The 25,549-nt window shown below is 41.7% G+C and overlaps 12 protein-coding genes; 5 read left to right on the top strand and 7 right to left on the bottom strand.

The window, feature by feature from the left end:
- Positions 1–32: 32 nt before the first annotated feature.
- Positions 33–2,417, top strand: GSBLH_T00006277001 (uncharacterized protein; the record flags this gene model as incomplete). The annotated part of the gene is made up of 1 exon (XM_013039895.1): positions 33–2,417. The coding sequence occupies one exon, from the start codon at positions 33–35 to the stop codon at positions 2,415–2,417; it is 2,385 nt and encodes a 794-aa protein (XP_012895349.1).
- A 5,685-nt stretch (positions 2,418–8,102) lies between these two features.
- Positions 8,103–8,571, top strand: GSBLH_T00001486001 (uncharacterized protein). XM_013039896.1 has 5 exons: positions 8,103–8,126; positions 8,160–8,248; positions 8,282–8,371; positions 8,406–8,472; positions 8,504–8,571. Exons 1-5 carry the CDS (start codon positions 8,109–8,111, stop codon positions 8,549–8,551), a joined length of 312 nt encoding a protein of 103 aa, XP_012895350.1. The 5' UTR covers positions 8,103–8,108; the 3' UTR covers positions 8,552–8,571.
- Positions 8,572–8,593: 22 nt separating this feature from the next.
- GSBLH_T00001487001 (uncharacterized protein) lies at positions 8,594–9,083 on the bottom strand. XM_013039897.1 has 4 exons: positions 9,001–9,083; positions 8,858–8,971; positions 8,700–8,829; positions 8,594–8,671 (listed from the first exon to the last, which is right to left on the bottom strand). Exons 2-4 carry the CDS (start codon positions 8,939–8,941, stop codon positions 8,649–8,651), a joined length of 237 nt encoding a protein of 78 aa, XP_012895351.1. The 5' UTR covers positions 8,942–8,971; positions 9,001–9,083; the 3' UTR covers positions 8,594–8,648.
- On the bottom strand, positions 9,084–9,781 carry GSBLH_T00001488001 (uncharacterized protein; the record flags this gene model as incomplete). XM_013039898.1 has 3 exons in its annotated part: positions 9,084–9,246; positions 9,278–9,468; positions 9,499–9,781. 3 exons carry the CDS (start codon positions 9,779–9,781, stop codon positions 9,094–9,096), a joined length of 627 nt encoding a protein of 208 aa, XP_012895352.1. The 3' UTR covers positions 9,084–9,093.
- Positions 9,782–12,552: 2,771 nt separating this feature from the next.
- On the bottom strand, positions 12,553–13,275 carry GSBLH_T00001489001 (uncharacterized protein; the record flags this gene model as incomplete). The annotated part of the gene is made up of 5 exons (XM_013039899.1): positions 12,553–12,704; positions 12,733–12,963; positions 12,995–13,125; positions 13,158–13,180; positions 13,222–13,275. The coding sequence occupies 5 exons, from the start codon at positions 13,273–13,275 to the stop codon at positions 12,553–12,555; spliced, it is 591 nt and encodes a 196-aa protein (XP_012895353.1).
- Positions 13,276–13,360: 85 nt separating this feature from the next.
- Positions 13,361–15,276, top strand: GSBLH_T00001490001 (uncharacterized protein). XM_013039900.1 has 5 exons: positions 13,361–13,501; positions 13,532–13,584; positions 13,616–14,945; positions 14,976–15,051; positions 15,085–15,276. The coding sequence occupies exons 1-5, from the start codon at positions 13,457–13,459 to the stop codon at positions 15,246–15,248; spliced, it is 1,668 nt and encodes a 555-aa protein (XP_012895354.1). The 5' UTR covers positions 13,361–13,456; the 3' UTR covers positions 15,249–15,276.
- A 630-nt stretch (positions 15,277–15,906) lies between these two features.
- Positions 15,907–16,650, bottom strand: GSBLH_T00001491001 (uncharacterized protein; the record flags this gene model as incomplete). XM_013039901.1 has 1 exon in its annotated part: positions 15,907–16,650. The coding sequence occupies one exon, from the start codon at positions 16,648–16,650 to the stop codon at positions 16,315–16,317; it is 336 nt and encodes a 111-aa protein (XP_012895355.1). The 3' UTR covers positions 15,907–16,314.
- Positions 16,651–16,718: 68 nt separating this feature from the next.
- GSBLH_T00006278001 (uncharacterized protein) lies at positions 16,719–17,237 on the bottom strand (the record flags this gene model as incomplete). Its single annotated transcript, XM_013039902.1, has 1 exon — positions 16,719–17,237. One exon carries the CDS (start codon positions 17,235–17,237, stop codon positions 16,719–16,721), a length of 519 nt encoding a protein of 172 aa, XP_012895356.1.
- Positions 17,238–19,746: 2,509 nt separating this feature from the next.
- On the top strand, positions 19,747–20,703 carry GSBLH_T00001492001 (uncharacterized protein; the record flags this gene model as incomplete). The annotated part of the gene is made up of 1 exon (XM_013039903.1): positions 19,747–20,703. The coding sequence occupies one exon, from the start codon at positions 19,747–19,749 to the stop codon at positions 20,701–20,703; it is 957 nt and encodes a 318-aa protein (XP_012895357.1).
- A 336-nt stretch (positions 20,704–21,039) lies between these two features.
- On the top strand, positions 21,040–22,702 carry GSBLH_T00001493001 (uncharacterized protein; the record flags this gene model as incomplete). Its single annotated transcript, XM_013039904.1, has 6 exons — positions 21,040–21,171; positions 21,205–21,261; positions 21,293–21,415; positions 21,451–21,603; positions 21,633–22,470; positions 22,503–22,702. The coding sequence occupies 6 exons, from the start codon at positions 21,040–21,042 to the stop codon at positions 22,700–22,702; spliced, it is 1,503 nt and encodes a 500-aa protein (XP_012895358.1).
- Positions 22,703–22,715: 13 nt separating this feature from the next.
- On the bottom strand, positions 22,716–24,699 carry GSBLH_T00006279001 (uncharacterized protein; the record flags this gene model as incomplete). The annotated part of the gene is made up of 11 exons (XM_013039905.1): positions 22,716–22,797; positions 22,826–23,012; positions 23,047–23,125; positions 23,158–23,253; positions 23,284–23,316; positions 23,347–23,414; positions 23,452–23,541; positions 23,607–23,908; positions 23,943–24,061; positions 24,114–24,354; positions 24,386–24,699. 11 exons carry the CDS (start codon positions 24,697–24,699, stop codon positions 22,716–22,718), a joined length of 1,611 nt encoding a protein of 536 aa, XP_012895359.1.
- A 90-nt stretch (positions 24,700–24,789) lies between these two features.
- Positions 24,790–25,306, bottom strand: GSBLH_T00006280001 (uncharacterized protein; the record flags this gene model as incomplete). Its single annotated transcript, XM_013039906.1, has 3 exons — positions 24,790–24,935; positions 24,964–25,090; positions 25,121–25,306. The coding sequence occupies 3 exons, from the start codon at positions 25,304–25,306 to the stop codon at positions 24,790–24,792; spliced, it is 459 nt and encodes a 152-aa protein (XP_012895360.1).
- Between the last annotated feature and the right edge of the window lie 243 nt (positions 25,307–25,549).

Here is a 25,549-nt window from a genome sequence, read left to right on the forward strand (position 1 = left end):
TCGTTGTGTGGGGTATTTTTGATAATGGAAGAATGACGCGCTGCAGATTGGAATATCATAATTATAAATATGAATTAGAATCGACAAACTGGGACTGGAAGAAACCTGAAAGTTGGAAATTAAGCGGAAACGGAAAATTGTACACATTGGTAGATACTTCTAAACGACCGCTACCTGAGTATTACCTTGTTTATGAAGGCACTATGGTAGAAGGAAGGATGGAAGGCAGAGGAAAACAATATGAAGGTAATCCTGGATTTCAGCAAATCGAGAAATGTAATGCTTTTGATACAATCAAAGTGGGAGAGTTTCGTAACGGAAAACTTGATGAAACTAAAACCTATTCTATCTTCTATCGATCGAAGGCAAAAGAAGGTTTTACATCGCTTAAGAAGGTATGTTATTCATCTAACAAGTCTATTCATCGTATGTATATCAATGAAGAAAATGGTTCATATGAATATATTGATTTTGTTAATGCTAATAATGCTGGTTTAGGATGGTACTTTGAAGGAGGTTTGAATGTAATGTATGGAAAGAAAAATGAAAACGGTAAAAGAGAAGGAATCTGTACTTTCTATAAACTACCGAACAAAAATGAGTTGGATTCAATATTCAAAGGAAATCGTGTTGAATATGATGAAAAGACACTGGAATCGTATTTGACAAAGAAAGTAACATACAAGAATGGTGTTCTCGAAGGTGATGTGTGCTATAACATGAATGGAACTAGAATTGAAATGGTTATGAAGAATGAGAAAGGTTATGAAGGTATTAAATATGAAAAAGGAAGGACTATTATTCATAATGATGATGCTTGCGTGAAACGATTAACAACTGAAATCTATCGAGGAGGTATAATCATATATGATTATAATGATGGTAAAATGGAATACATTTATGATGGTCAAGGAGAAGGAGAAATATTGATAAACAAAGATTCTAGATGTTGGTTTGAAGGTGAATGGCGCGACAATAAAATGTATAAAGGCAAACTTCGATTTGCTAAAGATGGTCGTATAATCGAAGGTGAATGGCTAAATGGCGAGATTGATCCACAATTTGAATACACAATCCGATTGAATGAAAGAGATTATAAAAAGAGTACACTACATAATAATTATGGAGAACACAACGTGACTGAATGCAATATCGATGGAAGAGAATACAAGTTGGCAAAGAGAGATCGCTCAATCTATTGTACAGTGAAAAGTGGCACCGAATTACTCTACGAAGGATTTGTGATGAGTAAAGCAAATTCAGAACACATGATGTCGAATACTGGAATGGTACCTAATCGATTTGTGAAATGGGAATACATCCCATATGGAGCAGGCAGAGAATATGAAAATGGGAAATTGAAATATGAATGTATTTATGTGTTTGGAAAACGTGAAGGAAACGGAAAAGAATACAAAGAAGATGGAAGAACACCATTGTTTGATGGAAATTGGAGAAATGACCAATATGAAAATGGAGCTTATTATCAAAATGATGTAAAGATCCTATGCTATTTCGGTGGAGGTCTACAAATCAAAAACTCTTTTGTCTATAAGAATGCAAAAGTGTACAAGAATAATATACAATTGTATCAAGGCTCGATACATTTTGTGGGAAATGATATGAAACCAGTAGAAGGAACTTGGTACATAAGTTTCCTTGGTAATTCTCGGTATCTTGTGAAATCATCTGATTTGCGAGACAATAAAATCCATATCAAAAACTTTGTGTTTGAATACACTGGTTCGATAAAATTCGAAGATTTTGATTTCAGAATGTCAATAGAAGGAAAAGGTGAATTGATACATAATGGATACACTTATTGTGGTGAATTTGAAAGTGTTGAAACAATAAAAGAATGTACACTAAGCCAAGTGATATCCAGTGGTCAGAAAGCACCATTCTATTATGGTGAAGTGAAATGGTTAATGCTGTATGCTGGAATTCAATTTGATGCCAATAATATTTCTGAAGGATTATTTGAAGATAATAGATTGACTAATGGATATGTTTTCGATACTGCTGGTTATTTGAAACAAATTGTAGGAGATCCAAGTGGTTATGAAGCACTTTATTCTGAGAAGAAGTACAAGTATCGCGAGTTATTCCAAAAGAATCATGGAGTGGTTATCCATTATCCAAGAACCCAACCTACTACTACTATGAATCAATTCACACCTAATTTAGGCAAACCTGAAATTCAACTCACATCCAATTTAGCAAAATTAACAAATCCAATAATACCCAATGTGGGCAAATCTGGAAGTCAATCCTCACCCATTTTGACCAACCCTGGAAGTCAACTGACACCCTCTGTGGTAATATCAAAAAAGACTTATACTCAAGAGAAAAAGATTGCTAATGGTTCACTAGTGATCTACAGTGAAGGTGATAAGTGCTTAGTCAGAATGACATAAGAAATTGTTTTTTGAAAACGCCACATTTATTGTTCAAATGTCTATATTTGTGAATTAGGAGATAATCAAGTGCTGTTTATCGAAAAGTGAAATAGGTTAAAAAACAAAAGCAATGTGTATTCATTGCAACATCATAATTCTTGATATTTCCAATACATGCTCATTGGATGTGAATAAAAGAGTGTGAATAAACTATTTATGTTTATGATTATTATGGATTCCAGATTACTCCATTAGGATAAACTATTAAACAAAACTGTGTACTATTCTTCGATTATTTTCGATAACTACTTACGATTATAATAGAGTGCATAGTATCCATATCAAATCATAATGTTTTCTTGAATGAATGAATTGGTATCAAGTTACATATTATTATTGGGATCTTCATTCAGTTTTCTTTATGTATTCTTTAATCACTCAAATATAACTCACATTTATATGAACGGAACTCTCTGTAATAATCGATTCTACTGTGGCTAATTATTGACTAGAGTTTCTAGAAAACAAAAAGGAATTGCTAACTCTTAATATGAATAGCGTTGCAATTTCTGTCTATTCTCTTTACGCTATGTATACTTGAATTAGATTCCATTCCGCCATTTCCAACTGACTGCCCTTATTTTCATCATCGATATTCACAACCGCGCTGCATTGGAACATGTAAGCATTGTATGCACTTGCATTATCCACGGTGAAGCTCTTCGATTGGTTGGTCTCACTCCATTCCACATTATCCTGGCTATCCAGCATCACCCATTCGTCGCTATCTTCGTTCTTTCTACCGAAGATCTTCCACATGTTGCAGGCAGAAGCCATCGAATCGCCGTTGGTAAGCACATACTTGTTCATCGTGTATTCATTGCCCTCAGGGAACGTGTAGGTCACTTCCACAGGGAAATCCGAGATCGTCACAGCAGTTCGGTACTTGGTAGAAATCGAAACATCGAATAGGTTCTCAACCGAGTAACCAGTCATGCCCGCCCTGTTCGATTGAGCCACTCCACTTCCAACCAGAGTTTGTTCCGAGGTTGTGAGCTCCACAGAGCACTCGAAGTGCTTCGATTCTTCAGCACCCATCACCGTCTTTCTGTACGATCCAAGCAAACCATCCTTGAAAATACGAACCACCGAATTCTGTTTCCAAGCCTGCCCATTTGCTTCCGTCATCACAATCGTGTAGAGGCCTTGAGAGAGGAACAGATTCACCACACCAGCTATGCAGTGAGTCTGGCGGTAGATGGCACGATCACGCGAAGCACCTTCATAGATCGCAAATCCTTCAGAATCAGACGAGTTGCCACATGAACGAAGCAATGTGACTTTAATTCGATCTTCGGACATCATAGTGTTACTGGAAGTGTGATTAGCAGGAGAACCGAAATTGACCACCTTATGAAAACTGGCATTTCCACTTTCCATAGCATAAGCCAAGGAAACCTTTCCACTCTTCAGAATCAAATGAGAGCCCGAAGACCAGCCATTCAGACCTGTATCCCGCATCACTAAGGTGTGTTCAACAGGACTAATGCATGTATAATATGTTCCAGCAATACAAGTACTCTGACCAAATACTTCGGTTGTACTCGAAGGCTCCACTCCATAATAGATATCGAAGGATTCTTCGTTTCCATTCACTCCACAAGTACGAACAATCTCCAGCAAAGATTGATCCTCAGCACATGTAGTAAATATATCGGTAGATGAAAGAGCACTGTGAGAAGCTAAAGCCGGTGATACAGACACTTCAGTAAGAGAAAAAGCGAATACTATGACATTCATATCTCCATTATTCAATCTATAGGAAAGTGATACATTTCCATTCTTTAATAATAGTGAAGAACCACCATCCCATCCATTGTTGTTATTATCCCGTAAAACAATAGTATGATAAACAGGATTCATACAGAAATAGAATCTACCAGCATAACATTCAGTTTGTTCATAAATAGGATCAGTAGAATAATCATAGACTCCTTCATATATACTAAATGATTCATCATATATGTATAATCCACAAGTACGAATAGCTTCGATCAAAACTTGGCCATCATTACATTCAGGAACAGGTAGAGTAGGTATAGGTGGAGTAGTAGGTATAGGTAATATAGGAGTAAGAGCAAATACTAAGCGCATATATCTTCCACCCACATCCAATTTATATGTCTGTGATACATTTCCATTCTTTAATAATAAATAAGAATTACCATTCCAACCATCTGTACCCAGATCCTGTAAAACAATAGTATGTTCAACAGGGTTTATACAGAAATAGAATGTATTAGCATAACAGGAACTTTGTTTATATATAGGATCATTAGGTAAATTACGAGCTCCTTCATATATTTCAAATGATTCTTCATTTGGGTGTGATCCACAAACTCGAATAGCTTCGATCAAGAATTGTCCATCAATACATTCAGGAGGAGGTGGATTAGGATTAAGAGTAAATACTTTAGCCTTTATAGCTCCATTATCTAATCTATATGCCTGTGATATACTTCCATTCTTTAATAATAGTGAAGAACCATCATCCCATCCATTGATAGCACTATCCCGTAAAACAATAGTATGATAAACAGGATTCATACAGAAATAGAATCTACCAGCATAACATTCAGTTTGTTCATAAATAGGATCAGTAGAATAATCATAGACTCCTTCATATATACTAAATGATTCTTCATTTGTGTGCGTTTTACAGGTACGAATAGCTTCGATCAAAACTTGGCCATCATTACATTCAGGAACAGGTAGAGTAGGTATAGGTGGAGTAGTAGGTATAGGTAATATAGGAGTAAGAGCAAATACTAAGCGCCTATATCTTCCACCCACATCCAATTTATATGTCTGTGATACATTTCCATTCTTTAATAATAAATAAGAATTACCATTCCAACCATCTGTACCCAGATCCTGTAAAACAATAGTATGTTCAACAGGGTTTATACAGAAATAGAATGTACCAGCATAACAAAAATCTTGTTTAAATATAGGATCATTAGGTAAATTACGAGCTCCTTCATATATTTCGAGTGATTCTTCATTTGGGTGTGATCCACAAACTCGAATAGCTTCGATCAAGAATTGTCCATCAATACATTCAGGAACAGGTAGAGTAGGAATAGGTGAAGTCGACGGAACAAGATTTAATACAATGGATTGTGCCGCTCCATTATCCAATCTATAGGAAAGTGATATACTTCCATTCTTTAATAATAGTGAAGAACCATCATCCCATCCATCTGAATCCAGATCTCGTAAAACAATAGTATGTTGAACAGGATTTATACAGAAATAGAATGTACCAGCATAACATTCAGATTGATAATAAATAGGATCAGTAGAATAATCATAGACTCCTTCATATATACTAAATGATTCTTCATATTTGTGCGTTTTACAGGTACGAATAGCTTCGATCAAGAATTGTCCATCACTACATTCAGGAATAGGTAGAGTAGCTGAGAGATCAACTGAAGTCATAGAGATATTCTCTGTTTTAATCGACTTAAGTAACGCGATATTACTCAATGCAAATCCAGATAGGTTGCTTAGTTTATTCAGTCCCAATTTGTAGATATCATTAAACACATTTACATAAGAATTAGTCAAAATGGAGTAGAAGTGGGAGCCAATTAATGCGAATAATATAGTAAAAGTAAGAATCACAGTTATAGATAAGTAAATATTACTGTATACGAGACTAGTCAATTCTTTCTTTGCAGGTTCCTCTGCTGCTTTCTTTTTTGTATTTTTGGAAGATTTGGTTTTCATGTAATCTGCCATTAACTGGAGGTCTGTCTTGGTACACAGTTTACTACCCAATAGCTTAGGACAACCCCATCGGAGAATAATCATTAAGTCGATAGTTGCTGTAACAACAAGACCCGAAATTACATTTATCACAAATAATAGAAGCAAGCCAACTACTATTGCCATGAATGTCAGCATTAGTCCCTGTTTTGAATAGCCAGTTAACCAAGTCGTCTTTTTATATACTTCGTTATTCTTGTAACTGGTTCCTTTTCCATGTCGAGGATAGTCAAATTCAAAAGAATCCAGGTATTCTCCTTCATACAGCTTCTGCTTCTTCTCGTCATATTCAGTCATTGTTAAGCCATTGAACTCCTTGATTACTCTTATTTCTTTTCCCTGCTCCCAATAGCTGACCTGGATTATCTTTGCATCGTTGTACATATAGCAAATTCCTTCTTTTCTCCCGAAATCATCTCGCTGACTAATACTTACCAATTTGTGCTCTGCGTTGTATTCTTTCCAATAATCATTCATTTCCTCTTTAGGGACGATGTTTTCGAGCTTGGTTCCCTTATCATAGAAGCCGTCGAATATCACATTGCCAAATTTGTCATACTCCGTTCCTCGGCCTTGGCGGTATCCCTTTTCCATTCTTCCCTTGAAATGCAGTTTGCCTGTCTCATAATTAAGTGTACAAGGTCCGGTTACCATTCCATCCACAAGAGTCAAATAGCCGAGTAAAACTCCATTTACACTAGTAACTGTACATTGTCCATCGATTTTGTTGTTCTTTACTATAGTATTGACATGAACATTCTCAAAAGGTTCTTCTAATATTATATTGAAACTTCCATTATTCGCAGTAAACTCTTTAATGGCAAATTTTCTTGATATGTTGCCTTCCCATGAGTGATCTTCGATTTCAGTCACTTCTTCACGTGTCTTCATAAAGCTTAAATTGCTTTCAAGATCAGTATTAATATTATTTTCTAAACCGTCCATTTTTGATTGTCAGAGTGGATTAAAAAATAATCTAAAATCTTTGTGGTTTCATTTCACTCTAAAATGCACCATATCATTGCATTGCATGTATAGTAGTACTATTGATTATCATGTGGTGTATAGTAATAAAGGCCATGATAATATACACTTTACTTATTGTTCTATAAGGCTTACGATAACTGTTGTTTCTATTATATTAGACATTACAACATAACTTCTTGTTTATGAGGATATATATATAAATATATATAAAACCACAATACATAATATCAGCAAACAGTTTTTAAATGTACCTTAAAAGAAAAGTTTAAAAGAGCTAATAGTAAAATTCACTTCATGATTTAAATATTTAGACACCAACGAATCTCGATAAATTGTATTTTAGATTCGATAGATTTATGCACATCTCTAATAATATCCTCTGAAGAATATAAGCAGTACCTACCTACAACACTTTACTATAGTAACCTCTATTGTATTGTACTGTTTTTCACTATGAATAGCAATTCTAACTATTTAGTTGAATAAAAAACACTGCTGTTGAAAAGCAATTGCTGTCCATCTAATTATATATATATATATATCCACAGATCATCCAATGAAAACAACCAACATTATGCATATGCTCTATTAGCTGATAATTATCCATGAATTTCAATCTCCAGTTTCTACATATCCTCTCGTGATGATCCAAAGCTCATCAGTATTAACAACTCTATGATATTATTCCTTATTCATTCTTATTGGCAATCGGTGTTTTTAAATATTCTGGAGGGGATACAAATATAAAATCAATTATACATATATCGATTAATTAAAACAATCAACCAAGGGGTTATGTGCAATCCAGAATAATGGAATTCCTGGATTTTGGCTTATTTCCTAAGTAAGCTTTCTCCTTTCAGATCTCAAGTACTAGAGCAATTGGAAATGAGTTTTATTAAGGCTGTACCTCGCTTGATTTGTCCAGTCAATATTTAGGTATTTCACACCAAGGAGGAGGAGATGAAGATTAACACTGAGAAGACTCACGAGATTTTTGAAACCCACGGTGCTCAAAGTGAGAGACTGTATTCAATTTTCTAAAATGGTTAATCCTTAAGGCATGCTGAATGGGACCGTTCTAAGAAGCCTACAAACTTTTGGAAGTGCAGAGAGAATCAATTGATTTACCAGCGAAAGACGATATCTCCGTAGGGGCTTGTTGGTTGTGGTATGAAATTTTAGCAACTACTACACCATGGGCTATGATGTAGAGACTGGAGAGAAGATTAAGGCAAACTGTGTTGAGTCCGTAAGGATTTGTGACCTCAAGTCACTTGTAGGCTTTGTATATCGCAAAGAAGCGTGCTGCAGCTATGAAATCGCAGTAAAGGTAGAATATATTACATTTTTCGTGTTTCCAACAAACAGTCAACTCAAAAGGGATGTAGATTTCGATAGTCCGTCCACTAAAGATTTTTGATACTTTCAGCTGGCAAGCGAGACGAGCACTGCATATCATGAGTTTACGATCCTTACTTTTTGGGAATGGACAGATTTGTAGATATTGCGATTTGTTCGTTTTTGGAAGGTGGATCCAATCGATTGTAGACATCTTGGGGCACAGAGACAAGACATTGACCACAAACTCCTTTTCCGCCGCAATGATCTATTGCTAACACCTCTAAATCTCGAACATTGGATTTTTGTCGTCGATGTAAGAGAAGCAAGCAATGGCTTTCCAACTTGCGCATCGATATCAATATACTGGATATCTCCATCTTCTCGAATTGATTTGATTGAAATAGGAACTAGGTTTCACATGTCCAAGACATCTCACCCGTCACTGCTTCTGAGAAGGTTCTACGCGCTAAAGGCGCGTTCTTCAGCCATCGACACCCGTTTCTTGCCAACAAACAAAACATCAAGCCAACTATGCCTGATCGGCCAGACAATACGCATTCTTCACGCACTGATGACAGCACGCATAGCCCCACTTCTCCTCCTCCCGATTGTACCACGACCCCCACACACTGGAGTGGTTCCCCGGGAACAAATCTTCCTCGTACTTCGACTTCGGAATTGCCTTGCTCTCACTCCCCTCCGTCTCCTCCTACCTGCGGCAGCCCCCTCACCACCTTCCCCTGTCGATCGTACTCCACATAATTCTCATCATCCCTCACTTCCGGCTGGTTTTTCTCGCTCTTCTTCATCATCTCGGCGTTGATCCCATAGCGCATCTCCAGCTTCTTCCGCCGCATTTCCTCCAGCTCGCGCTTCCGCTCCTCCACCTGCCTCTGCAGCAGCGCTACCCCTCATTCTCCGCCCTCTGCCCCACCCGTCGCCGTCGGCTGCGCCTCCACGTGCACGCTGCTGCCCTTCTGGCTCGCCTCCCACGCGAACTGCTGCGTCCGGCGGAAGTCCTGCACCTCGCTCGACGCGCGAACGAAGCTCTCTCCCGCGTAGTCCGAGCGCTTCTGCGCGAACTCGGCCTGGCCGCCGCGCATGCTGCGCGTTCGCGGGTCTGGGAGTGAGAAAGAGAAGAAGGGAAAGGGACCGTAGTACGCGGCGTCGTCGTCCAGGTGGAGAAGATAGTGCGCGGTGTCTTCGCGGATGCGCATGTTCCGAACCGACGTCTTGATCTTGGAGTCGTACTCCACGCGCTTCTTGGAACTGTCCACTGCGTTCAGATCCACCACGTCCGAGTCGTCCGAGTCGCTACGGGGAAGAGAAAACCGCGGGAGTACTCGGAGTCGGGGATTTGGACGTCGAGCTGGTCGCCTTCCTCGACGAGTTTCTCGCGGTCTTTTTGCTCTTTGGTGACGACGGTGTTGTAGTAGCGGCGATGATCGCCGTCCGGCTCCGTCATGAACTTCGAAGCGATTTCCTCCGCATGGGCGCGACGACGCTCTTCGTCCGCGCGACTCATGATCATTCGCTGTCGATTCACGATGGCACTGACGTCAGCGCTAGACTGTCATGAAGGAGATGCAAGATAAACCCATTCCAACGATCACGCTTGCCTTCGTAGGATAGATGTAATTCCTTGTTGATGTATTCATCAGGCATAATATCTTTGTTTGTTTTCCATGCTCCGCGTTTCCTTGGCGCATAAACGCAGTCTTTCTCTGTATGTGTCATTGAACCGCAGTTTCGGCAGGCTCCCTACCTTCGATACCATTTAATATATATATACTTTTCGGTATTTCGTTGCTTGGCCGACAAACTTTCCATGTTCGTAATGTTTATCAATCGAATCCCACTGTTTATCACGGTCTTCCTTTCTTTGGTGATGCAAATCATCTTTCTAGAGAAACAACGCAAACTATAATGAACTACATTTCCCTGCTCTAAGTACCAAGGAGCTTGTGAGACATACTTTGGGATGTAAGGATTTGCTGCTGAACCCTCTCCTTCCTTTGATGTCTTCGTTTTTTCTCTAAAACATCATTTGTTTGTGGTCAATGCCTACTGTTTTTGATTGTCGTTTGAGCTCATTCAAAATAAAGCAAAAACGTGGAAAACAAAAAAACTAAAGTCATACAAATCCTAAATGAAATCGCCAGTTTTAAAATTAGATGTGCAGTCGTTTATAACTAGTCTACTAGAGAAAAATGATGCTGAGGTCGTCGGAGGGTGAGTTTTGGCGGGGGACTCCTAACGTTATAGCATTATTCGTTCTCTCGCTGAGTCCTGCAGTGATTGGAACGGAAAATCTAAATTGAAGCGTTTGCGAAAGTTCATTAACAAGTATTGCCCCAATGTGATTGATAACATTGAATTGATGATAGGAATCACTGAAAATTGGAGAGTATATGGTTTATTTTTTCCTTTCGATTTAGTTTGAGGATATGTTGTGGCTTTTGAAGAAGCAGGGTTATCAGGGAAAGAGTATGATCAACCGTCTGAAGGCCTACGTGTCAAACGAGCTAATTGACGTTTGTTCGGAGGAGAGCAAGCAGAAGTACTTTATCATTACCTAAGTTTTATATGTAGAATTTTATCCATGAAACGCAAGTTTAGCTTGGAAGATATGAAGGACATTGTGTTATTAATGATGTTAGAGTCATCGGGATTGGAAGGATGGAGATTCGTGGCCAAGCTCGCAGAATGTTTGAATTGACTCATCGTCTTTTGATTCATAGCCTGGACTGAAGACAAACTGCAAGAGCTGGTGAAGATGATTCTGGGAGACGAGGAATTTGATGATGTGGGTCGTGGAAAGGATGGCGGCTTGTTCAAAGTGTTTCCGTATATGAAGGATCATGTGACGATTCGCGAAGTGATGGAGAGAGAGGAGGATACGGAGGGTAGTTTGGTGGATTTCATCGAGGATGACTTGGGAGAACGCGAAAAGAAGGGAGGAGCGAAGAGAAAGAGGAGAAGAGTGGCGAGTGATTCGGAGGACGATGAAGAGGATGATTTTGAAGAGGATAGCGATGAAGATGATGAGGAGGATGAAGAGGATGAAGAGGATGAAGAGGATGAAGAGGATGAAGGGGTTGAGGATGAAGATGAAGATGAAGATATGGATGAAGATGAAGATATGGATGATGAGGATGAAGATGAAGTTGAGGATTTGAGAGATGAAGATGTGAAAGAGATAAAGAAGGGGAAGAGGCGAAGTCATTCAGAGAAGGAGCAAGGAGTGAAACGTAGAAAGATTATTGTTATATCATCGGGCTCCGATTCGGATTCCAGTTGAAATGTTTTTTCAAATAAAAAAAGTTATTGAATACCAAATCTAACTCTTTTCTTCTTGACTATTTTCCAATGTACACACTCGCTTTGAGAGCGAATCAAGGATTGAACGGAGGTTACAAAGCGTTTCCTCGTCTTTTTGGGCACGTTCTGCATCGAATGAACACAAAATGGCACTAGAAACTACACATTATCAACTACACTGATTCTCACCTTCGGACTCGGTAACATTCTCCTTCCTCGATAATTTACACGAACCCAGAGTGTATACTTTAATCTTCTTCATATTGAACGAAAATATGTTTCTGTATATATCTGTCTCAACTGTTGTCGATTTGAACGTCATACCAACTACTTCTTTGCAACTATCACACTCCAATTCTAAATACGTAGCTCCACTTGCAGGTCCTTCATCCAGCAAATGTAGCTTCGGTAAAACGTTAACATTCGTTGCCTCTATATGGAAATATGAAAGAGAATAAGTTACTCTCCGACGCAATGATTTCCAAGTCTTTATCAACAATTATGTTACAACAAGAATCACATAAAATATTGTTGCATTTACTGCATTGATATACACAAAACGATGTAGAATTCATTTATTTGTAAACAAACACCCAACAACTAAACCATCGTGTTCATATTACATATTAATTTGTTGGTAAGATACAGCCGTATCAACGTTATGAACCTAGACTTCACAAGGCAAATCCTCACTCACATTCGTAGAAAACGATCTCAATTTCACTGTTTCTGCGTTCGGAATGAAGTGGGGGTCACTATCTTCCCACTTGAGCGGAACTTCGGCATTCCGATTCGTGTATACAAGAATTTCAAACGAGCCTATTTCAAATAACTCTACCAACTTTACATTGTTCTTCGTGAAGAGGAAGGAACGTTATCGAAGCAGTTATCTGACGGATAATTGCTTGAATCTCTTTCTGGATTTGATTGAGGTCTTTCTCGCGAGTAACGGATCCACGAGACTGCGCAACTTCGGGATCTGTCTCAACCCCAAAAGTCCAGCGTTCCAGCACTCGCTGACTGTCGATGCCGTAAATCACAAGAACCAGTGTGTGAAGGTCATTCGATTCAATCCAAGCTAAAAGTTATGATTCACGTGACGAGAATACCCTTGACTTGACTAACCATATTCGAAATATATCTATAGAGGTCTTCTTGTTTAGCAATTACCATAGGCAAACCATACTTTTGCACTCGACTAAAGTAATCGGGAGGATAAAGTCCTCTTTGATATAAAATGCTGCATATTAATTGATATACAAAAGACAATACGTGTTGATGCTGTATTCAAAATACTCTGACACAATTTGCGCAGATCCCTTTAAAGTGATAACACTCGATGATTGAGTTGACTGCTATAAATAATCGTCAAATATTTCAAAAATACCATCACAGAAAAGAATCTGAACAATTATACACCCTTTTTCCTGAAATGAAACGCCTCCTCATTTTCCAATAACTCATCTGACGTGGTGGATTATCTCTGTTATTGGAATTTTTTATAGAGAACCATGTCAACAGGACAAATGGATGATATTAATTCCCTTATTGACTATTTGGAGTTGATTGATATGCCCAAGGCTGCAGCTGCTGTAAAAGCACTTTCAAAAAAAATCGTACTGCCTTGTTAATGGAATAATTTGTAGTCGAATAAGCGAGACTTTTCTATGTGCGATGATGCTATTTTCGATGAACTAAAGTGTGCTTTTGTATCAGCATGTAATTTATAGGAAGCTGAAGCTATCATTAGATGAAGAGTGGAGTTCCAGTGTTAATAATGGAACTGAAGCGTCGAGTTCAAGTGCATCTTCTAGCAGTTCTGATTCTTCTTCTGAAGAGAAATCGGGTGAGGACTCTAGCTCGGAGTCTGAGTCTGAGGAAGAAAAGAAGGAAGAGGAAAAGGAGGAATCATCTAGCTCCGATAGTTCCGATAGCTCCGATAGCTCCGATAGTTCTGATTCTGAGGAAGAAGAAGAAAAGAAGGAAGAGGAAAAGGAGGAATCATCTAGCTCCGACAGCTCCGATTCTAGCTCCGATAGTTCTGATTCTGAAGAGGAGAAGGAAGAAGAAGAAGAAAAGAAGGAAGAGAAGGAAGAGGAAAAGGAGGAATCATCTAGTTCCGACAGTTCCGACAGTTCCGACAGTTCCGATAGCTCCGATAGTTCTGATTCTGAGGAAGAAGAAGAAAAGAAGGAAGAGAAGGAAGAGGAAAAGAAGGAAGAATCGTCTAGTTCGGATTCTAGCTCCGATAGCTCTGATAGCTCGGATTCTGAGGAAGAAGAAGAAAAGAAGGAAGAGTCGTCCAGTTCCGATAGTTCTGACTCGGATAGTTCTGAAAGTTCCGATTCTGAGTCTGAGTCTGAAGAAGAGAAGAAGGAAAGCTCGTCCAGCTCGTCTAGCTCATCGAGTTCTGAATCTGAATCTGAATCTAAGGAGGAAGAAGAAAAGAAGGAGGAATCATCTAGTTCCGATTCTAGTTCCGATTCTGAATCTAAGGAGGAGGAAGAGAAGAAGGAAGAGAAGGAATCATCTAGCTCCGATAGTTCGGACAGTTCCTCTTCGGATAGCTCGGATTCTGAGGAAGAAGAAGAGGAGGAAAAGAAGGAAAGCTCGTCTAGCTCTGAATCCAGCAGTTCTGAATCGGAGGAAGAGAAGGAAGAGGAAAAAGAAGAAAAGGAGGAGGAATCGTCCAGCTCTTCTTCGGACAGCTCCGATGATAGCTCCGATTCGGACAGTTCTGATTCTGATTCTGATTCTGAGGAAGAAAAGGAAGAGACAAAGGAATCGTCCAGCTCTTCTTCGGATAGTTCCGATTCAGACAGCTCGGATGACACTTCCGATGATAGTTCCGATTCGGACAGCTCCGATTCCGATAGTTCGGATTCCAGCAGTGATTCCAGCAGTGATTCCAGCAGTGATTCCAGCTCAGACTCGTCCTCCGATCCGGACAGCTCCGATTCCTCCTCCGAGGAAGAAGAAGAGGAGGAGAAGGCGAAGCCTGCAGAGGTGGAGTGGGTTCCCAAGGAACTTCCGCCTCCAGTCAAGCCTCTTCCAGCCTCGGTACTGGTACAGCGCTGGCTTCACCTCTAGGATCACACTCCCTTCAAGCGCGTCGATGAGTCCTGGCTGAACACCATCCAGAAGAAGGAGCTCCTCGATAATTCCTGTACCCAGAGGCAAGAGCGAGCTTGACATGTAGATGAAGGAACCTATGGAAACACTGGCTATGGAGCCAAGGCCAGCAACGTTCTGATCAAGGTGAGAGGAAAAGACTTCCGTCGCGAAAAGACGAAGAAGAAGCGAGGAAACTACATGGGCGGCCGTATCAGTTTTGACGTGAAGTCTACAACGTTTGATGAGTAATAAAAAGTGTATTTAAGAATTGTTTAGTTTCTTTTTTGTTGGAAATTGAAATCCATAGTAAAATCGAAATCCATCGTAAAATCGAAATCGTTATCAATGTTGAAATGAGTGTTATAGTGAATATATACAAATCATAAAATCACTGAACAGTTCCACCTTTCCCTTATCAAGAAAAGGTCATCTTTTGTAGAATACCTATCGTATCCTTACTTTAATTGCTCGAGCAACCAGTATGTAGGTGGAATCTGAGCTGTCGTAAAGATTAGAATGCAGCAGTATGTTTGGAGAAGATCCTTCTCAGTTCTTGGGAATCTGACTCACGCATTTTGGAATACGATGACGTACGGAAATGCGGGAAGTATTCCGATGAAAAGTCTGTGGAAGAATAAAACAGAGCTCCACGACATGGGACGGATGCAGACGTTTATAAACCAACTTCCTCCGAAAACTTACGTAAAAGATTGGTCGATTCCTGTAAAGAAATCAAAAGCGCAAACAAATCAATGGTGTAAATGTTCGAACCCGGTAGAAGAGCCTCCATTTGCGAGATATGCGAGACGTAAGGGTAGAAGAGAAAGTCAGTGGAATCGACTTTAAGTCTGTTTTTCCGTGCTATTTATTTTGTTCTAATGTCGTTCTTTGTTAAAACCAACACGAAGATAGTATACATGCAGTTGAAGCAAAAGTTTAATCACAATGCTCAGCAGAGGCATACAGACTGGCGACATGACACGCGTCCTTTCGTACTTGCTGGTTCCACGAGTTCTTCGAAACGAACATCACGGTGCTGGACAGGGCGTTCCAGGACTCGTTCATATTCTGCTCCTGACGAAGCATAAATCGAGCGAAATCCTCGCCGTCCCACAGCTTGAGCGTTCTCTCAGCAACAAGAAACTTGCTGCTATTAATGCAACGGCGCAGCCGTGCCATCAGCGGATGAAACACGGGATTTAACAAGCTGGGATCCACCGCGGCGATGATTTTTTCCAGTTCGTCGAGTACTAAAATCTCGCACTGCGTGTTGTATTTGGGCCAATAGCGCAATATTCCCTGGATGATCTACGGCTCACGACATCGCGAGGGCGGCTACAGGGGTCACGAGCTTTGAATCCTGGGAGATGAAAAGCAAAAGGCAGTGAGTGAGCGTGTTGCTGAACTCGGAGAGACGGTCCAGTTTGTGCAGAGGAAGGATACAATGCGTGAGGAACTGGATGTGTTCCTGCTTGATCGGCAGCACGAACCCACACACGATGGAGCTGTAGATGGTCAGAATCTCGTCCACGCCCGCCACGCGATCGTTGAGAAGGATGATGTTGCTCAGCATCTCGGCGAAGACGTGCCGAATCAGCGCGCGGCGCTGACAGAGCTTGCTGTAGAGATGATGGAGACAGAGACGGACCATCGACCGCTCGCGGAGGTCCTGAGAGAGCAGGAGATACTCGTATTTGCGGATGAAAGCGTTGGAGATCGTTAGACGGAGGCTATCGATGCGGATCTGAGGACAAGTGATCTGAGGAGATGAGAGAGAAAGAGAGAAAAGAGAACGAGCTTGAGGAGGAATTCGTGGGTGAGCTCGAGGAACTCCCAGTCTGGATCCAGGAAGGGGACCTCGGCATCCAGAGCGTTGAGTTCGAGGTGTTGAGGGGAGGACAGAGGACGAAACAGCACGTAGCTGAACATGCGGAAGCAGTCTTCCAAGGTGCCCAATCCGCAGAATAAGTCGCCGTCGCCGATCTCCACAATGTTGATCAGCTCTTGGATGGTGTCGTAGCGAATTCGGATCTCGTTCTTCTTTGTTTCGTCCTCCAGGTCTAAGCGCGTGCAGCAAATCCGTAGCTTTCGCCACAGAAGGGGACGGATTTGATAGTCTGGGACCACTGAAAATGAGGAAAGAGAAAGGAACGCTATACTCAAAAGCAGAGGCAAAGCGACAAAGATTTTGTCATTTTCATCTTCTTTCTCGTATATGTCACCTAATAAGGTAAGCATACGCACGCACAAAAACGAACTTGAAATTGTCTCAGGAAGGGAAAAACGCAAAAAACAACTTAGCCAATCTTCGCGTATTAAAACGCTGCTGCAATAAACTTCCAAAGTATCGATCTTTTTGTTCCGCTTCTCGTTATCCTACAAGGCACTCGACAATCACAAAAACTACGTGAATTTCGATCAAAATCCCATACTTCTTTAGTAGAGGCTCCTTAATAGTCTTAAATACGGAACACTATTCATTACGAAGAAGATCTGTACGAACTTTCAATGATATATCCTTATCAATTTCAATTTCGTTAGTCGAGCTCTTAATAAAGAGACGATCTCCAGCAATTGTCTAAAACGGGTAAGAACAGGCACGAAATGAAAAAGTCAGATTGAAAACTATGACACTCATCTGTGAGCAGCAAAAATGCGCATCGACATCACGAGTCCTCGCAATCATCCTCCACAATAGAACAACAATACTTACACAAATGCATTCAATTAGAGCTTTAGATTCTAAATCGAAAACGAATAAAGGCCCTTCTTTCTTTATCGACTTTCTGTACTCTCCAATATAGACCTGATGGTTCGTCATCTTTTGTAGAGCCTTATTCTCAACGAAAATTTCAGGTCAAGATATCTCAGGAATACACAATTTAATGAGATTGGTTATTACTCCATCAGAGAGTTGGCGGAAATTCACCAAATAACCGCAATTGTAGAAAATGAATAATGCTTTTCGCGTTTTTCTCATACTGATCAATTCTTGTTTGAAATGAAGCGATGGAAAATGCTCTACACTGCACAAAGAATAGGTGGTGCGCTCCGTTAGCAAAAAAGTGATTTACACAAACAAGTGATTTTCCCTTCCTCTTCGCATAACGGATAAAACTCTTTCTTTCAATCTGCAATTTTCCATCCTTCTCGCTCAACATAAACCGAGCGTTGGCCAAAGTACCAAAGCGTTTCTTCATTACCAGCTTATTCCAATTGTAATCCTTTCCCTCCCGACGTTCCGCGCGATTGCTGTACCGATCTCTTCCTTGGTGGATCGTCACAATCTGTTCCGCCATGTCGATAACCACGCCCTTGTACGTTCCCCAGTAAATCATATACGCGTCCACATACGACCGCGCAATCACAATATCCTCAAACGTCATGTTGCGAAACTCGGGCGTCAGGATAAACACGTCCTACATTTAACAGGGAAACGGAGAAACCGACCACGCTGGACGCGGGTCGCTGTCCATAATTCCGATTCATGAGCTTGTCGAGAGCCCGCTCATAGGTCGAGAGGGTGAGGGAGTCTTTGAAATCGGGGACGGCGGTGTTGAAAGAATTGTGGCAGAGCTCGATCTAGGATTCGAAGACGGAGAAAGAGAGAGAAAACCATGCGGGTTGGGTAGTGAAGACGCTTTTGCTCCATGACGAAGGGCAGAATCGAGAAGATCTGGGGGCTGAGGAGGATATCGGCGTTGATGTAGCCGTAGAAGTGGGCGTCGAAGAGAGAAGCCGCGCGCTGGAAGAGACTGCCGATGTAGGGAATGCCGTAGGGGTTCTCTTGGATGTCGTAGGAGGTGGTAAGGCCGAGCGTGTTGCACAATTCAATGATGGAAGCGGTAGTGGTAAACACGATGGAACGGCAACTAAACTCTTGCTGAAACAAGGCCATCATCTTGAGAGTGTTTCTCACCTTTTTTGTGAGAACAACCTACAATAATTATAATAAATGTAAAAAGCATAGAAATACTTCCGTAGTGAACAAAACAAGCATATACGTTTCATTTGGAGTAGCGATAGTGGAATTCGAAACAGATGGAGTAGAAGAAACGTGTTGCAATGCGTTTGATTCAGGAATCGATGGCACAGAGGAATCAAGCTCAGATGATAGAGTAGGTGGTACAGATGGAATGATTGGAGTTGGAGGAATCACGGCAGATGGAAAAACGGTTGGTAATTTTACAGAATCAGACCTATCCCTCAGAAAACAGAAGAAAACAAACATATCTTCGGACAAATAAATGTATGTCTTCACATGGCTGTACTTTTGCTCAATTTTCGAAGTGTTGAACTGCGAACCTAGAATTCTGTACAACGCGGTCAAGTATATTGCCGTAAAAACCAAAAACAGGATTCTAATCGCACTCATGAGCAAAAGTGTAAAACAATCGTGAACCGGATTTCTGTAATTCCACTATTTGCCACGAATCTTGATGGTTTCTATTTTCACCTCAAATAGACTTGAATGCTTAGTATCTCCAAATTGATTAATTGCGCTAGTCGTGGCATATCCAATACTGCACGAAATCCACGATTCGTTCGGAACTTGTTAGCAGCTGGATATGGAAGTCGGAATAATGGGAATTGCTGCCGTATCCTACATTTATGTGCGTAGTCTCATAGTTTAGAAAGCAGTTTACGTAATTTCTCCGTATTTGCCGGATTGAAGCGAGATATCCTGCTCCCAAATGTAGTTATCCTGGGAACGGGTGGCACAATTGCGGGAAAGGGAGACAGTTCCATGAACACGGCAGTTTATAAAGCGGGTGCCATGGATGTGAATGATTTAGTAAAGGGCACACCGGAAGTTCTGACAGTTGCGAATTGTGTTGCGAAGAGCGTGCTTCAGAAGCCCTCTGAGAACATGAAGGTGAAAGACTGGATCACTCTTGCCACCAAGGCTCAAGAGTACCTCGACCAAGACGACGTGGACGGTATTGTGGTAACGCACGGAACGGATACGCTGGAGGAGAGTTCCTTCTTCTGCCACTTGGTTCTTCACTCCGACAAACCGGTTGTTTTTACGGGCGCCATGCGTCCTGCCACTGCTTTGAGCGCCGACGGTGGCCTCAACCTGCTGAACGCTGTGATTGCTGCTGGCTCGAAAGAGACGCGCGGCCTGGGATCGTTGGTGGTAATGAACGAAGAGCTTTATTCTGCTCGCGATGTGACCAAGATCAACACGTTCAAAGTGAACTCCTTTGGAAGTGCGGATGTGGGTCCTCTGGGTTTCATTCAAGAAGGCTACATTTATCTCTACCACCTCCCTTACAGAAAGCATTCGCTGCAGTGTGAATTTGATTTGAAAGTCTTTGAAAAGACGATTCCGAAAGTGGATATTCTTTATGTGTATCCAAGCCTGGATTTGGACATTCTCATGTATTACTTGAAGCACAACGATGGATTGATCATCGCTGCGTCGGGGAATGGAAGTATTAGTGACGACATTTTGCCCATCTTGGAGCAGCACAAGGACAAGTGCGTTATTGTGAGAGGAAGTCGATGTGCCTCGGGAATCGTCACCCCGAATCCTGCTTCGGATCGACACCTCCGCCTAGTTTCTTCAGGAAACCTTTCGCCTCAGAAAGCTCGAGTCTTGCTGATGATGGCGCTTACGATTACGAATGATCCTGAGAGAGTTCAAAACATATTTAATATGTATTGGTTGTGTTTGTTGCAACGATCGAATCTCTTCTGATACTTCAAAGCTCAAGTAGATACTATTCTTCAGAGATTTTTTTGAGCAACTCTCTCTAGACTCTGAGATAGATCATTTCTCATGCTTCGAGCAGCTTTTTCTTCCCGATTCCTCTTCGGCCGTTCGATTTCCAAACCTCTCTGTAATTTGTTTTCTACAAGTCGTGTCCTTCCAAACGATGGTAAAACTCTGGATGATTTCTTTGATGTACTCGAGTGGATTGGTATTCACGAATAGAAGCAATCTCCAACCACGAGCCATCATGCATCATACTCGGAAGAAGTGAAAAATCGGTTGAATGGTCATTCGTTCGTGATTGAAACTTATGGGTGTCAAATGAATCGAGCGGATAGTGAAATCATGGAAACCCTTCTTTCAGAGTGTGGGATGACGGAGAGTAAGAATGAAGAAGAGGCAGATGTTATCATCATGAACACTTGCTCGGTTCGCGAGCATGCAGAATCAAGGGTGCTGATCATTTTGATGTATTGAGAGGATTAGATTTGGAATCGCTTGAAGCAGTTCCGAAACCTTGATAAAAAGTACAAGAAAAGGACTGTAACGCAGAACTCAGAGTTTGATTGGGTAGATTCTTTGTATTTCTGGTTGCATGGCCACGCGTCTGCGAACGAAACTTCTTGAATCGGGCGTGGATGTCGTTGTCGGTCCTGATTCCTATGTCCATCTTCCTCCCCTCATCTTCGACGCCTTTGTACTTCGCTTCGATTCGCTTCGAATTCGTTGTAGAACGGCAAGCAAGCCTTCCACACCGAGCTCAACGGGAACAACGACTACGACGCGATCTCCCCGTCCTTCCTGGAGCCGCTCCCCGCGACGCAAATCACCATCATGCGAGGCTGTAACAACATGTGTTCCTATTGCGTGGTTCCCTACACACGCGTACTGGAAGTGGATGGGATGAAGGGTAGGGACGAGAACGGAGCGTGGACGTGGACGTTGTGCTTCGCGAAGTGAAAAGAGCGGAAGAACATGGGTACAAGGAGATCATGCTGCTCGGACAGAACGTGAATTCCTACTGCGATCGATCGCATCTCGCGAAGGGATCCGAGAAATACGAAACCACGCCGGGATTCCGATCCCCCACGTCGACCAAAGCCAAAACCGGGATTCTATTCCCGGAGCTGCTGCGACTCGTCGCGGAAGAAGTTCCCGAAACCAGAATTCGGTTCATGTCGCCACACCCCAAAGTAGAAATCGGTGGACGGAAGATTTACCTGAAGGATTTCCCGATGTCCGTGCTGGAAGTCATCGCCGAGCATCCGAATATTTGCCGATCGCTGCATCTGCCCTTGCAGTCTGGAAGCAATTCCTGTCTGCAGCGAATGAACCGACCGTACACGCGCGAAGCGTTCATTCAATTGGTGGACGCGATTCGATCGATTCTTCCGGACTGCGCGATCAGCACCGACGTGATCGCTGGATTCTGCGGGGAAACCGAGGCGGAGCACGCGGACACGGTGGAGTTGATGAGGGAAATCGGATTCGATCATGCGTTTATGTATCTGTATAGCATGCGAGAAAACACGTATGCGTGGAGATACTTCAAGGACGACATTCCTCTGGAGGTGAAAAAGCGAAGATTGGTGGAGATCCAGGACGCGTTTTATTCGACGCTCCGCGAGAAGCTTCCGTCGCAGAAAGGGAAAGTGGAGTTGGTTCTGGTGGAGGGAGAAAGCAAGCGGAGCAAGCCTGGAGAAATGCAAATGAAGGGTCGATGCGACGGAAATCGAATGTGTGTGTTTGATGGTAAAGAGTGGAGGGAGGATTGAATGGAATAGTGAAGCCAGTGTTTGAAACGATTCAGGATTATCGAGCCAATGCAGAGGGAAAACGAACCAAAGAGATCCGCGTGGGAGAGTATGTCGCTTGTAGGATCGAAACGCCAGGGACGGGAACGCATGTCGTTCAGCCATTGTTCAAGACATCGATTCGCGAGTTTGATGAGTGGAAAAAGTCCTTTACATCGCTTGTTTGTTGAAAAAACAAGGCCTCTATTCTTCGTCTTTACAGGAGCGGTCGTCTCCAATCAAAACTCCATGGAAAAGCTGGTTGTAGATCAATCGCAAAATGTTTCTAGTTGGGAAAACGATGGAAATCCTACTTGAGCCACAAGATTTGGAGGAGCTCTAGCAGTCCAAAGAGGGTGAGGAACACAGGCTTGGACCAAGTTCTCGAAACAAAGTATCCGTGAGCTGGATCCCAGATAATCGGAAGGTATTGCTGTGCCTGCGTCGCAATGCTGACCATAACAACGATCACGAGATAGTGGCGCGTATAAATCCAGAGAACTACAAAATCGATGAGGTAAAAAGTATAAGAAACCGGTGAAAATCGCGAAGCAAATGTATCCAGGAATCACCCACCAAGCATATTGCATAATCTTCGAGAGTGAAAGAAGTCCCTACAAAAAAAATAAGGTAGAGTACAAGGTACATCAGCACAATCGAAGATGGCAAATACCACAAGTCCAATGCGCGTAAAATTGGTGATGTACGATATTGTGATGAGCGCGATTGTGATGATGTGGTGCTACAGTCAATTCATCATAAATGTATTTACGATAAACATCGCCCACATATCTTTTCGGTGCTTCTACACATCAATGAAGAGAATCGGGGTCACCTCTGTGAACAAAAGAACGATAAGATGGAAGTAAAAAGCACACTGGATCATGTAAAACACCTTGAAATCTGTGGGATAGGTGAGCACAGGATAATCGAGCCATACATTCTTCATCGAAAATCCCACATATTTGTAAACCAAAGACAATCCTGTAGAAAATGAAAAGGTGTAATAGAGAACCATCCAACACTGTTCCTATTCGTCAAGTTCAAAGAGTGTGGAAACCTGACATTTGTGAACGATTTGAGGGTTCTCCAAACTGTTTTCGATTTTGAGCCATTTGGCAATGAGACTGAACAGGGTGTTGCACAGAAAATAGCGAACAATCAAGAGTAGAAACGTGAACGAGACCACTGTATATAGGTCATTAATGCTCTTTTCGTAGAGGGTCTGACCCTCAACATCAATTTTGCCATGGATTTGAAAGAAGGGTGTTAACCAAGAAACCCAGGAACTGGGCAAAACAATCACCAAATAGAAACTAATAATCGCAATATAGGCCAGGATTGTTCCAGTATAATCGCGGAAGAACAAGTGAATGGGACTCATGGAGTCATCGATACTAGAGGTGATCACGTTGATTGATTGGGTGATACTTGTAGTTGATCATCAGTTCCGGATTTTTCACTGCTTCGTCCACAGCAGCAATTCCAGAAGAAGATGCTTCTGGTTTCATCGCAATTATTACGCTCAGGGTTAGTAACAAAAATGTAGTCTAAACAAATCGTGAAGCACTTGTCAAACATCCCGAAACTTGTCAAACAAACAAAAAACTCAAATTTCACTATTTCCACGTAGTAGTTGATTTTCCTGTCATCTTTCTTTCCCATCACCACTGCAATCATGTTTCGCTCCGGATTGCAGGCGAATAAATCCGAGTATTCCGAGATGGAGAAGCTGAGTTTGATCTTTTCGTTTCCAGGCTCCACGAGCGAAACCAGGTGGTTATCGCCACTGATAGCAATATATTTGCATCGTGAAGTAAAACGAGCCCGCTTCGCCGCCGTTCTGCAATGCAAGGAAATCATTACACTCCTACGGACATCGAATCCTTGAAGAGACGCAGCAGCATTGCAGATTCATAGCATAGCAAAACTTGTCCGTTGATGCGGTGCACATCTGTTTCTGTGTTCGATCGATGTCCATGGACACACATTCACCATAGCCCACCGGAATCTGCATGTAAGGTACGAGTGAAACAAACCACGAGGGTGGGAGACACGAAGCCTTGATTTGGATCGTAGGATTGGATGTGCACAGCCGCGCGCTGTTGGTCTGACAGATCAAAACCCGATGCAATGCCCTACCATCTTTCGAAGCAAAAAGCACATTATAGAGCGTGTCCTTGATCATAAATATGTCATTGCACTAAAGAATTCAAAGGAAAACAAACAAGATACAATGGTAAACTTCATGTTGGATTCGTGCAATACTTTCCCCTGCTTAGCGTCCACCATGAACAGGGTGCCTTTCTACCATAGTGACTTCCAGCACGAAACAAACATCGTTCAGAACAGTGATATAAGATCCATCGGGAGACCAACACATGTGATCTGGGTAGCCCGTCAGCGTAATTGTGAATGAGAACTCTGACTAATCGATTGCTAGACAGCCTACTCTCGTTTTTGACATCCCAAATCTTGAGAGTGTCCCTTTCCATGGTACATGCTATCACATTCTTGTCTATTGGACTCCACTTGATTTGTAGGACTGTGTTATTTACAGAATACGAATATTCAGGCTTCTACCACTCAAACCTGCCAAAAAGCAGTACAGTTGTGTGTTTGGGATTCCAGATTGTGATTGCTTTGTCTTTTCCACCGAATGCAAGTAGAGAACCATCACAATTCCAGTCAATTGCCTTAATCTGTGCATTACACTCCAATCCCGCTTCTACTTTCTCATTCACCTCCATGGGCTTCGATCGATCCACGTTTGTAATATGGTAGTCGATCTGCATTTTAATGATTTCAAATTGAATCTGTGGAATAGGATGTATTCCCAATGCGAGTAAATAGCTGTGTAGATTCGAATAGTAGAAGTGGACATGTTGGTAGGGAAAGGAGGGAAGGAACCAGGAGTCGAAGTGTAATAGGAAGTGAAATGAATAACACAACATGGGCGATTAGCTTACTAATTTAAAGGAAATTAGATAGATTCATACATGAATTAACAAATTATCAATATCCGAATAATGCTATAG

Source organism: Blastocystis hominis (genome assembly GCF_000151665.1).
Source record: "Blastocystis hominis, Singapore isolate B (sub-type 7) whole genome shotgun sequence assembly, scaffold_11".
Classification (NCBI taxonomy): Eukaryota; class Bigyra; order Opalinata; family Blastocystidae; genus Blastocystis; species Blastocystis hominis.